This window comes from Onychomys torridus, chromosome 18 (genome assembly GCF_903995425.1).
Source record: "Onychomys torridus chromosome 18, mOncTor1.1, whole genome shotgun sequence".
Lineage (NCBI taxonomy): Eukaryota > Metazoa > Chordata > Mammalia > Rodentia > Cricetidae > Onychomys > Onychomys torridus.
Genome location: NC_050460.1, coordinates 61,355,571 through 61,369,277, shown reverse-complemented (window position 1 = coordinate 61,369,277; position 13,707 = coordinate 61,355,571). Strand labels below are relative to the sequence as shown.

Below are 13,707 nucleotides of genomic sequence, written 5' to 3'. Positions count from 1 at the left end.
TATATACTGCCCATACGTAGAAGACATAGCTCAGGATGTACCTGAATATCCCCCTTATACCTAATGTGTCTGACTTGTTAGGTGCACACATAATCTCTGTGATGCCTCCTTTCAGCTGTCAACTTGATGGGCTCTAGAATCACTTGGGAGAGGGACCCCAGGCGGTCATGCCCATGGGGAACTGTCAGGTTGACTGAAGTGGGAAGACCTTCTCACTCCGGGGAGCCTCATTCCCTAGGCTAGGATCCTAAGACTGAGCGCTGGCACTCATCACTTCCTTCTTCTTGACTGTGGATGCCCTGTGACCAGCTGCCTCATCTTTCTCTCTCTGGGGGACATTAACTCAAACTACAAGCTAAAACAAACAGCCCCCCAAAAACAAACCCCCCCCAAATAAAATCCTTCCTTTCTGGAGGTTCTTTGCCAGAGTATGTTATCACATCAACAGAAAAGTAATATCCATATACAAAAGAAAGCGTTCTGGAGAAGGTGGGGAGTCCATTGCTGTAATTCTGGCCTTGCATAAAGTTAGCTTATAACTTACTTTCCCTTTTTATCAATCTTGGACAGTATTAGTGAATCAGAGGTACTGCAGTTTTGATCCTAATGCTTGATTTCTCTTCTTACTACATTTACATCAAGGGTGTTCTGCCCAATGGGGTAGAAGACATGGATTGTCCTGAAATTCGTGGTTAAATAGCTTGCTTGATTTTAAGCAACATGTTTAGGATTTAAACAAGATACAGTTAATAGAATCTTTTCTCAGAAGCAGGGTTAAGACTGGGGGCATGGCTCAGCGGTAGAGCACTGGCCTAGCATGTGTGAGGCCCTGGGTTTGATCCCCGGCACTGGGAGGTGGGTAGGGCATTACAACAGTGCTTTTAGAGTCTTGGCTGTTGACTTTCATCAGGAGATAGACAAATGATAAAACAGATGAGTGATTCCGCTGTTTAGGGTAGATGGTTTTGTTCTCCCATTCACCAGTTGTGTTAGAACTGCAGACATCTGGTTCTCATCTGTGGCTCATTGAATTAGGCTCTAAAGTAGGGTTCTAGAAAAGTTTCTCTTTTACATGAGCATTGAGCAATTCTTACTCACACTCTTGGTGCGAGATTCAACATGATAATCTCCATCCAGGATAGCAGGCATGTAGCCATCAGACTCATGGACCATTTTTTTTTTTTTTTTTTTTCCTGAGACAGGGTTTCTTTGTGTAACCGCCCTGGCTGTCCTGGAACTCACTCTTTAGACCAGGCTGGCTTTTGAACTCACAGAGATGTATGCCTGCCTCTGCCTCCTGAGTGCTGGGATTAAAGGAGTACACCACTATGCCTGGCACATGGACTATTTTTATAATGACATTTTATTTTATTTAAAAATTATGTCACATTTATTTGTGTGTGTGTATGTGTGTGTGTGTGTGTGTGTGTGTGTGTGTGTGTATGTGTGCATGCGCATGTGTGTACATGTGCCATAGCATGTGTGTGGCGATCAGAGGACAACTTATGTGAGTTGATGATCTCTTTCCACCATGTGAGACCCACAAACCCAGGGTTCAAACTCAGACTTGGCTAGAGATAAGTACCTCTGGCTGTGGAGCCATCTTGCAGGCTCCTGAAATCTATCATTCATCATAAATTATCAAGTTTAATGAACTCATGTACGTTGTCAATTTGTTTCTATGTTGTTTTAGGAAGACATGGAGTAATTCTGAATTCTTGGCCATATTAAGTAAAAGTTAAACAAGTGAAAGACACAGACATAGTGTCTTCAGAGCTCTGCTCTTACATTTTGTTGAAACATGGCATGCCACCTGAGGGACGATAGAGTAGATTTTCCACTGTGATGTTAACCTGTAGGAAATGTAGAAATTCCTTTCTCTTCTTCCTTCTTGGCACACATTTGACCTCCCTGGGAATAACTTCCAAGGAAAAGTGAAATCATTCTTAGGGTCATGGAAAAGAAAAATGATTTAAGAATTTGAGAAATAGAATAACTAAAGCTGGGTGTGATGGGGCACACTTTTAATCCCAGCACTCAGGAGGCAGAGGCAGGGAGATCTCTGTGAGATCAAGGCTAGCCTGGGCTACTGAGTGAGTTCCAGGCCAGCCAGAGCTATATAGTGAGACCCTATCTCAAAAAAAAAAAAAAAAAAAAAAAAAAAAACCCAAAAAAAACCCTAAACAACAAACAAGGTAACTAACATTGTAGTATGTGTCTTAGCATTAGACAAGAGTCCAGATTAGTCCTTCATAAAATAATCAAAGCACTTGTTAATGCTAAGTGACTCTGTGATATTGGATGCTGTGGGCCTTGAGCTTAGGGAAGGGACTTTAACAAAGACTCTATATTGAAAGCATCTGTGTTGAGACACTTAACACACCACGATTTTCTTCCTCAGAAAAGAACTCAACTTGCTTCAGAAGCTGTATGGACTGTATGATACTGTCATGGGCAGCATCAGTGGTTATTATGAAATACTTTGGGGAGACGTAGACATTGAAAAGATCAATGCGGAGCTTCAGGAGTTCCAGAACAGGTGAGCCTTGGTCACATGAGCTGGCTTTCTTACAGTGTTTATCTTACAAGGCCTCTGTCAGGTGATTTACAAGCTGAGGCTGGAGAGATGGCTCAGGGGTTAAGAGTGCTTCTTCCTCTTTCAGAGGACCCAAGTTCAGTTCTTGGCAACCACATCCAGTGGCTCAGAACCACTTTTAATTCCCAACTACATGGCACCCTCTTCTTATCTCCCTGGGTACTACATGCATATGGTGCACACATGTCCACATATAGACACCCTTGCATAATTAAAAATAAATCTTAAAAAAAAAAAGTATTTCAGGGCTGGGAGAATTGGCTCAGCAATCAAATGCACTAGCTATTATTCCAAAGGACCTGAGTTCTATTCTGAGCACCCACATGATAGCTTACAACCATCTTCCAGTTTCAGGGGATCTGATATCCTCTTCTGGCCTTCCTGGACACATAGGTACATAAGTAGTACACAGACATTCATGCAAGCAAAACACTTATACACATAAAATAAAAAGTAGAAGAAAAGATGTAGGCAAACTTTTCCTTCCTGCCTACTAGTTCCCAAATAACTGACACAGATACTTAATATTAATTATAAATCCTTGGTCGATAGCTCAGGCTTATTACTCACTAACTCTTATAACTTAAATTAACCACTTCTATTAATCCACATTCTGCCACATGGCGTTACCTCTCTTTCATCTTGCACTTCCTGTTTCCTCTCCATGTCAGGCAGGAGACTCCTCCTACTCTGCCCTTCTTATTCCCAGTGTCTTTAGCCTGGCTCTCCCACCTAACCTTATTGGCCATTCAGCTTCTTTATTTAACCACTCACAGTGACACATTGTTGGTAGAGCATGAGACTCTTAATCTCAGGGTCTTGGGTTTGTGCCCCACGTTGGGCGCCAGATATTGGTGAAATTATTAAGGCCACTCCACTTAGTTAAAAGGGAGGTTTATTTTGTGGGGTAACTTACAAATGAAGGGATAGGTTGCAGGGTCTGGGAAAGGTATGGCGCAGTCAGGCGGTGTTCTCTGGAGAACTCTGCTCAGTCTACCTCCAGCGTCTAGGGTCCCGGAACCAAGAGAAGCCTCTCCTCTCGATCCTGGGTCTTCAACTTCCTCCCTCAGCCCTGCCTTGTGGGTGTGACCATTACCGAAGCCTCCATGGGGGTTGGAACTTCCAGGCCAAGGCTGGGATGGCTACCCACTACACACAGCGTAAAGGAATATTCCACAAAAAAAGATACTTCACATTATTTTATTGCTATCTGTTCATAACACTTTTTTCAAAGGGGGAAAAACCATCTTTCTTCAAAACCAAAACCAACAAAACAACTGCACAGGTGAGAAATCTTTTTCCCCTTTTCTTTCCTGAAAGATGTCGGAAACTTCCCAAAGGACTGAAAGATTGGCAGGCTTTTCTGGATCTCAAAAAGAGAATTGACGATTTCAGTGAGTCGTGTCCTCTCCTGGAAATGATGACCAATAAGGCGATGAAGCAGAGACACTGGGACCGCATCTCTGAGCTCACGGGCACCCCGTTCGATGTGGAATCGGATTCGTTTTGTCTGAGAAATATCATGGAAGCACCGCTCCTGAAGAATAAGGATGACATTGAGGTGGGTAAGAGAATGAGGTATTGGTGGGCCGTTAAGGAATGTTGCCTTTTTCTTCTCAAGTCATTTGATTTTTAATTATGTGTTTGCATGTGATGGGCTCTGTGTGGGGATGTGCACTTGAGTGTAAGCGTCTATAGAAACCAGAAGAGGGTGTCAGATCCCCTGGAGCTGGAGTTACAGGTGGTTCTGAGCTGCCTGGTGTGGGTGGAGTGAACCACTGAGCCATCTCTCTAGCTCAGACATTTATCTTTACTTTTGACACGCCATTGCAGGTATCTATAGAACAGAGAGTAAGGATTCAATACATGTATAGAATGTGTCATGGTCAGGACAGGGCACTTCATGTGTCTCTCTGTCTTTGTCATTTCCTTATGTTTGTGTCCTTCGAGTCCCCCTTTCCTGGTTCTTCATTAGATACACAATGCCATTATAAAGAATGGTCACCTTGTTCTGCTCTGTGACAGTAGGGCTCCTGTCTCCCATCCCTTTTCCTGCCTACAGCAACCACTCTTTCGTCATCTGCTTTACTTTGTTGTAGCATCAACCCAAGAGAGAGCCTGTGCCTGCTTTCCCTTCCTGCATGGCTTACACAGATTTTTGAATTGTTTTTAAGATTTATCTTAAACATGTGTATAAATAGGTGTGGGTATGCGCACATGATTGCCCGTGCTCACATAGAACAGAAGAGGACATCAGATTCCCTGGAGCTGGAGTCACAGGCAGTTGTGACCCATGTGATGTGGGTTCTGGGGACTGACCTCAGGTCCTCTGCAAGAGCTGTACCTGCTTTTACCCACCTCACTTATGTATCTCTGGCTATCCTGGAACTCATTATATGGACCAGGCTGGCCTCAAACTCACAGAGATCCACCTGCTTCTTCCTTCCAAGTGTGCCACCATGCCCAGCCTTGATTTCTTGATTCTTGATTCAAAGTGTTGTTTTGCCCTCTATATTTCTTGAAAAAGGACAGCTTGAACTTTTATTTACTCTTTCAAAATAGCTTGTATAGATAGTGTGTTTGTTATGTTTGTTGAGGAATAGTGGAAGGTAAAGTTGGAAAATGTGCCACGCCTATAAGGGATAGACAACATGTTAGAGACACATAGCTAGTCAGTTAGAATTGTGGACATATGCTTGGGCCAATAAGAATAAGGAGGCTGGGCGGTGGTGGTGCATGCCTTTAATCCCAGCACTTGGGAGGCAGAGGTAGGTGGATCTCTGTGAGTTTGAGGCCAGCCTGGGCTACCAAGTGAGTTCCAGGAAAGGCGCAAAGCTACACCGAGAAACCCTGTCTCGAAAAACCAAAAAAAAAAAAAAAAAAAAAAAAAAAAAAAAAAAAAAAGAATAAGGCAGTTGTGAGGAAAAACAACATTAATCATGTAGACTAAGGTGTACAGGATTTCTGAAGTACACCAATGAAAAGGTGTACTTCAAAAAAAAACCCAAAGTTTATGATATTTGTGTATTATGTTCTTGGTGAATTCCTCAGAATGCTTTGATGCTTTGTCCAAATTTTTAAGTCAATGATTTTTTGTTTTTTTTAACTGAGTCTATTTTTAGTTGAAATTTAAAATGGTATTATAGTTTTCCTTTCCCATATTATATATATATATATATATATAATTGTGTGTGTGTGTGTGTGTGTGTGTGTGTGTGTGTGTGTGTGTCCATGGTGAGCATGGGGAAGTCACAGAACAACTTCCAGGAGTTGGTTCTTTCCTTCCACCAGGTGAGCGCCATCATCATGCTTGGCTGCAAGCGCCTTTATCTGCTGAGCCCTCTCCCATGTCTGCCTTCTCTAGATTTTTTTCATTGGTTCCAATGGGAACCTGCAGCATGGGAACTTTGGCTTTCTCAGCTATGAGTTAACTCACTGAGGAAGGGCGGCCTCTGGTCCCTCCCTGCTACAAGTGCTGTGATTTTCCCGGTGCACGTGATTTGCTGCTGAGAACGCCCTGGCTCTCCCCTCTTCCTTTGAAGGATATCTGCATATCTGCCATTAAGGAGAAGGATATTGAAGCCAAGCTGACGCAGGTGATTGAGAACTGGACCAACCAAAACCTGAGTTTTGCAGCATTTAAGGGGAAAGGCGAGCTCTTGCTCAAAGGGACGGAGTCTGGAGAAATTATCACTCTGATGGAGGACAGCTTGATGGTCTTAGGTTCCTTGCTGAGCAACAGGTAATTTTATCATTCACAGGTAAGATATAAATTTGGGATCTATCATCATAAACTACCAGGTAAATACATAATTTTGTAGCTGGGGCATTAGATCAGATTCTGCCTTACCTTTCATGCTTTTTTGTACTTGTCTGCACAAAGTGTCTGTTTTCCTTAGGAGCCATGGCCACGCCATCTCTCTTTGGTCTTTGGAGATACTGACTCTCCTATTTTTCCAGGGTGCAAGTGATCAGACTTGTTAGCACCACCATTGGCAACTTAACAAGTATTATGCTCCCCATCAAGATGGCCTCTCCTCATCTCTGTTTAGCCATTCCTTGTTCTAGTTGTCACCCAGTGAGAGCATTTGTAGACTCAGCCCTTGTAGCTGATCGCAATATTTGTTCTTTTTTTTTTTTTTAATACTATGTGTATGTGTTTATCAGTCTGTGTGTATGCCACACGCATACAGGTGTCCATGGAGTCCAGAAGAGGGTATTGAATCTTCTGGAACTGAGTTACAGATGGTTGGGAACCATCTAATGTGGGTATTGGTAGCTGAACTCTGGTCTTCTAGAAGAGCATCCAGTGCTCTTAACCCCTGAGCCATCTCTCCATTTCTGGTAGTTCTTGACTGTGCTCCCCCTTACATCCCTACACCACAGCTCCGTCATCAACAGAGGTCAATGTTCAGGGAACAAAACTCTCTGAGATGGGATCCCTGGCTAATGACTGGTAGCCAGCCTGACCTCTGGCCCCAGCCTGTGTTTGGGTCTCTAAAGATCCTGGGTCAGGGAATGGTGGCTTGGATGTGTTGACGTAAAGATCCACGGTTTGAATCTGAGTATGCCTAGCAAAGGTGACGATATCATAATCATTGGTTCCTAATTTCAGGGCTGGTGATTCCCACAGATCATTGCAGATTTGCCATGCTGACTTTCATGGCTAGCAGCCTCTTGAAAACAGGCTGTGGGCTGACCTGGGGAATGACAGCTGCCAAGGGATTCTGGTCTTTGGTTTGAGCATGTGTAGCCTCAGTGCTCCTAACTAATTGCAGTAGGTTTTTTGTTTTGTTTTGTTTTTAAATATATGTGTACCTATGTGTATTTGTGTGTATGTCACATGTATGAAGGTGCCCAGGAAGCAAGAGGTGAGCATTGGGTTTGAATCCTTGAATCTTATACTTGCACATAACCTGGTAAAATATACTTATGACACCATAAAATGCTTTCACCATTCTCTGGGAGGAGAATTCAACTGAGAATCAGTTTCCAGCAGTGCACAGGGCCCTGCTAGCAGGTGCATGGTTATTTGAGAAATTCCTTGTTCTGGGAAACCCTCCTCCCAGATATCTGTGAAGCACCAAATATATCTGCAAATCCTACCCCAGTACCAGCCACAGACCATCCTCACTGCAGTCAAAAACATGCTTTGTATTCTCTGTTTTTAGATACAATGCTCCATTTAAAAAGAATATCCAGAATTGGGTGTTTAAGTTGTCCACTTCCTCGGATATCATTGAAGAGTGGCTGGTGGTACAGAACCTGTGGGTCTATCTTGAAGCTGTCTTTGTAGGTGGGGACATTGCCAAACAGCTGCCTCAGGTAAATAGAGCTTTGGGACCGGGCAGTGGATGGTGGCGCACGCCTTAGAACCCGGGAGGCAGAGCCAAGTGGATCTCTGTGAGTTCAAGGCCAGCCTGGTCTATAGAGCCAGATCCAGGACAGGCACTAAAACTACACAGAGAAACCCTGTCTTGAAAAACAAAAAACAAAAAACAAAAAACAAACAAAAAAAGAGAGCTTTTGCAGTTACTTATAAAATTATTAGGTGAGCTGGGCCTGATGGTGCTGGCCTGTGATCTCAGCTGCTCAGGAGGGTGAGGCAGGGGAATTGTAAGTATACAGTGCTTGCCTAGCATTCATGAAACCCTAGGTTCAATCCCTGTTACTATTAAAAAATATTTGGTGTCATCTATGTCTTTGTGAAAATCTTTCCAAAGATATATGGTCAAATCTTATTTTTCTTTACATATTATTTATTTTGTGTGTATGAATGTGTGTGTGTGCACACATGACACGCTACACATATCCTGGGTGAGTCAATACTTCTGTGGGTCCTGGAGACTGAACTCACATCATATTGCTTGACATCAGCCATCTTTACACACGGACCATCTCTCTGGTTCATATGGTCAAGTCTTGATTAATCATGTCAGGGTTGGCAAACTATAGCCCAGACACTTGTTTAAAAATAAAGTTTTAAGTTTGAAAGATGGCTCAGCTATTAAGAGCATACACTGCTCTTGCAGAAGACTGGAGTTCATTGCTAACACCCACATTAGGCAGCTCCCAACTGCCTGTTACTCCAGCTGCAGGGGACTCCATGTCCTCTTCTAGCTTCCATAGGCCCTCATGGGCAATACCCCGCCATGTCCACATAATTAAATTTAAAAATAATTTTAAATAAAGTTTTATTGGGACATAGACACAATTGCAGGGGGAGGGGGGAGACACAGTATTAGAAATACATATTGAAACATTTCCATTTGGAGCCTTTTAAATAGGCCGAGGATGTGGCTCTGTTAGTACAGTGTTTGCCAAACACTCATGGAGCTCTGGTTTCAATTCCCCTAAGCTATGGGTGGTGGTGCATGCCTGTAACTCCAGCATGTAGGAGATGCAGTCAAGAGGATGAGAAATTCAAGGTCATCCTTGGATTCGTGGTGAGTTCGAAGCCAGCTGTAGGGTTCATGAGAACATCATGTCTCAAGAAAGAAAGAAAGAAAAAGTCAATAACAAATAGTTTATTCTTAAGGTAACTTTCCTGTTATATAATTAATCCTGCTCATCCTAAATTTGTCTGTTCCACAGATAGGCTATCTGCAGATTATAAATCAAGGATAAAAAGCATGAAAATGGTTCATTTCTCTTTGCAACACATGTTTTAGAACCTAATACTAAAGTCTATTCTTTTAATTAGAAAATGGCATTTTAAAAAGAGAGAACATTATGCCGGTTTCCAGAGGCATTTTTTTTTTTTTTTTTGCAATTGAACGAAAAACTTAATAACATCCACAGCACCTAGGAAAATTTTATTTGCAAGTATGTAAATGAAGCTTTGTTTTGTGATTTCAGCCTTTCCTCCCCTTTGCCTCCCCCCTCCCCACCCCCCAGGCAATGTGGGGCTGTGATTATTCCAAGGACTATGAGATCAAATTATCTTCCTTGCCTCTTCAGTTAGCTCATCAAACCAAAACACCCTGGGTGCCGAAAGACTAAGTTCCAAGTTCAAGTTGCTAGCTCGGGGAATTAATCCTGTGGCACTTCAGAACTTTATTAAATGCAAGGAAACAAATCAGCGATAAACCCCTTTGCGATCAAGCAGCATTTTAATAAGCAGCTTTACAGGCTCGGGGTCTCCTCATTCTTCAGAATTAATTCAGATGAAGAAAATATATAAATATCTCTCTGTTGTTGTTTCAATGCTGATGCCTGAGATGAACACAGGCTGGGTCTGAGGCATTGAAAGGAGTTACTTTTTCTTCAGTTAGTTTCAGTCACCTTGATGCTAATCTTTACCCGATGACGGGTTTGTTTTTAGGAAGCCAAACGCTTCCAGAATATTGACAAGGCGTGGATAAAAATCATGCAGCGAGCTCACGAGAACCCCAATGTGATCAGCTGCTGTGTCGGGGACGAGACCATGGGGCAACTTTTGCCTCACCTACATGAGCAGCTGGAAGTCTGTCAGAAGTCCCTCACAGGGTGAGAGTTGGTCCTTTTGGATGTCCTGCTTCCTCCCAAACCACTCAGATCTGTGTGCCTTTTAGGTTTTTCTAGGGATGGTTCAACTGGAAATAAGAATCTAAGAGTCCCATACATTCGATTTCCCAGTAAGATCGGCATGGGGTGGGTGGGCTAAAGCGCTGTGTCAGCCTCCTGGGGCTCTGTGCAGAACACCTCAGACTGATGGCTTAAAGCGCCAGACGTTAATTCTGTCCCAGGTCTGGCAGCAAGAAGTGTGAAATCAAGGTGTTGGCCTCTCTTGGAGCTTGGGACAGAGCTATGGTGGCTTCTGAGGCTTGTATCATAACCCTGATGCGTGTGTCTTCATGTGGCCTTCATTTCTTCTGTTCTTTTATGAGGGCACTTGTTACTGGGTAGATGGTATTTAGGACGTTGCTTCCTTGGGATCATGGGGCATACACTCAAACACAAACAGTTATCTTTTAAAAAAAGATCTTTAAATTCATTATACTCTCAGAGGACCCTCTTTCCAAATAAAGTTCCATTTACAGATTCTAGGGTGTGTAGACTTCTCTTTTAGGGGATTAGATTGAACCCACTTTGGGCTTGGAGTAGAATATGCAGTAAGAAAAGAGCTGGCCAGACAAATGCGTGGATAGTTTTTTCCCCCCAAAGACATTTCTGGAAGCTCTTGAAAACTGGTGGTTGTGGTGGCACATGCTGGTAGGATTTGCTGAAGGAGGCAGAGGCAGGAGGATCATGAGATGGAGGCCAACCTGGGCTACACACCATGCCTTTAATCCCAGAACTTGGGAGGCAGAGGCAGAGGCAGGTGGAGCTCTGAGTTTGAGGCCAGCCTGGTCTACTGAGTGAGTTCCAGGATAACTAGGGCTATTAACACAGAGAAACCCTGTCTCGAACCTCCCCCCAAGGAAAAAATATTAAAGCAGAGTTCACTCTCAATTTCTATTTAGAATATGGTGATGACATGTCCTGGTTTGTCCAGGTTTGGCCCTCTGTTCCTGCTTCATGGATAGATGGCCTCCATTCACCTCTGAATGTCCTGGGTTGGAGATAATATCATCCCAAATTTAAACCATGAAGTGCCCAGTACTCTGACAAAGGCTCATAGGAGGGCTTCAGATGAGAAAGCAGATAGTGACAGATGATAGGTGACTTTGCTCCCCTCCTTATCGTTTTGAAGCCCTCTTGTCTCCCTGATGGATTTTGGTTCTCACCAAATAGCCCAGAGGCCAATGGGAAATGTCTGTTGGTGTTTGCTATTCTCTTATTGGCCAAAACAAACAAACAAAAACAAACAAACAAACAAAAAGACCCAAAGATGGGCTGAAGAGATAGCTCAGTGGTTAAAAGCACTGGCTGCTCTTCCAGAGGACCTGGGTTCAATTCCCAGCACCCACTTGATAGCTCACAACTGTCTGTAACTCTAGTGCCAGGGGATCCGACACCCTCACATACATGCATACAGGCAAAACATCAATGCACATGAAATAAAAGTGAATAAATTAAAAATCCAAACAAACCTGAAGGGATCACTTGGTAAGATGCTCTTAACTGTTTGAAGGTATTTGGAGAAGAAGCGGTTGCTGTTTCCAAGGTTCTTCTTTGTCTCTGATCCGGTTCTGCTGGAAATCCTTGGACAGGCCAGTGACTCCCACACTATACAGGTACAACCTGAGCATCCTGGAGTGAGTTGCTTTGTCTGTGGGATATGCAATCAAGAACAAATATGGAAGCACACGCCTTTAATCCCAGCACTCAGGAGGCAGAGCCAGGCGGATCTCTGTGAGTTCAAGGCCAACTTGGACTACAGAGTGAGTTCCAGGACAGGCATCAAAACTACACAGAGAAACCCTATCTCGAAAAACAATAAATAAATAAGTAGATAGATAGATAATAAACAAACAAATAAATAGAACAGAAATAGAGTCAATATCCTAACAGTGCCAGGCAAGAAGGATGAGAATCCAAAATCATCATGCTGCTATAGCTGTGAGGATGGTAAAGTGGCTTGTCATATAAACACAAGGACCCAAGTTCAATCCCCAGGACCTACATTAAAAAAACAAAACAAACAAACAAAAAAAAGCCCATGCATAGTGGTGCATGCTTCTAATACCAGCACTGTGGAGGCAGAAATGGGCAAACTCCTAGGATTCTCTGGTTAGCTAGCCTAGCTGACTCAGTGAATTCCAGCCCCTGTTGCACTGTATTTGAGGAATGACATGAAATATTCTGAGAACCCCCTGCAGCACACGTGCATACACATTGACGCATATCTGCGCACACACATACATGATGATAAAATATCCTATTTTTGTATGATCTTGGAGCCCATTGGCTTCACACAGTTCAGTGGAGGTGGTGTGCAACACTCCCTGGTCACTAACCATGTGGTTTCACCAAGCTCTTGGTTTTCTAGTGTCTTGGTTTCCTTACCTGTAACATGTAAGAGCTGTAAAAAGAGAAGACAGTTGAGAGAGAAAGTGAGAGGGACCTGTGCCTGGCAGGGAAGCAGGCTGGGATGGTATGGTTCAGTCTTCATGTGGAGAGCTCACAGGGATGGTCACTGGGCTGGGCTGTAGTATAAGAAATGACACTTGCTGGGCCGGAGACAGTGTCATAGGATTTTAAAAAGTGGGCCAGAGTTGGTTTTCATGGTTTACACCTTTAATCCCAACACTCAGGAGGCCAAGGCAAGAGGAACAGAGTTCAGGATCAGTCTGGACTACATAGTGAGTTCCAAGCTTTCGGCAAACATGGGCCTTTAAGTTAATCAAGGGTTGTAGTAGTCTCTATTGCTCTTTTTTTTTTTTTCATTTTGTTTTTAGTTTTGAGCTAAGAAAGTAAATTCTCTTGTGTTGCACGAAGAGAGAAAAACTAAGGTTTTATGCTTTAAAAACGATCTTGTTGATATTTTTGTGTGCATATGCACATATGGGTGCAGTGTCTATGCGGGCCAGAAGAGGGTGCCAGAGCCCCTGGAGCTGGAGTTACAGGTGGTTGTGAGCTGCCCAGTGTGGATGCTGGGAACTGATCTTGGGTGCTGTGGAAGGACGGGACATGGCTCTTAGCTGTTGAGCTGTCTCTCCAGCCTCTCCTAAGGTGTTAAAAAGGCATCTGGGAAGCTGATGGGTTTGGCCCCGTGTATGATGTTTCGGCTCTGCCTTGTGTCTCTTACAGCCACATCTTCCTGCAGTGTCTGATAACATAAACGAGGTGACGTTTCATGCAAAAGACTATGACCGGATGATGGCGGTTATATCAAGAGAAGGTGAAAAAATTATGGTAATTTACTTATTTACATTTGTTATTAGAACTTCCTTGAGGATTTAGGTTGAGGAGAATGCAATTCACTTATGAACAAGGGATGTGGGGGGTCGGGGCGAGTGACATTGGTTTCTAATTCTAGAGCTCCTCTTTTGTTATGAGTTAGTGTAGATAAATCATTTAACTTCCTGAGACTTGTTTTTTTTTTTTTTTTTTTTATCACCAATAACATTAGGGTTTAGACCACACGGTCTCTATAGTTTCCCCTAGTCATATTTTTAACTTACTTCACCCATGCTTTCAATGTTTTGCATAGAGAGCTGGAGAGATGGCCCTGTGGTGATATTTTG

General features: G+C 43.2%; 1 protein-coding gene across 2 annotated transcripts in view; it reads left to right on the top strand.

Annotated features, from left to right (window-relative positions):
- The window catches only part of Dnah8 (dynein axonemal heavy chain 8), a 234,034-nt gene that overhangs the window by 71,058 nt on the left and 149,269 nt on the right, over positions 1-13,707 (top strand). For both annotated transcript variants that reach the window (XM_036167928.1, XM_036167929.1), the window contains 7 exons: positions 2,402-2,539; positions 3,917-4,157; positions 6,139-6,338; positions 7,768-7,921; positions 9,921-10,084; positions 11,652-11,754; positions 13,271-13,375. In XM_036167928.1, the coding sequence (XP_036023821.1) occupies positions 2,402-2,539; positions 3,917-4,157; positions 6,139-6,338; positions 7,768-7,921; positions 9,921-10,084; positions 11,652-11,754; positions 13,271-13,375 (1,105 nt within the window). The remainder of the gene's footprint in view (positions 1-2,401; positions 2,540-3,916; positions 4,158-6,138; positions 6,339-7,767; positions 7,922-9,920; positions 10,085-11,651; positions 11,755-13,270; positions 13,376-13,707) is intronic.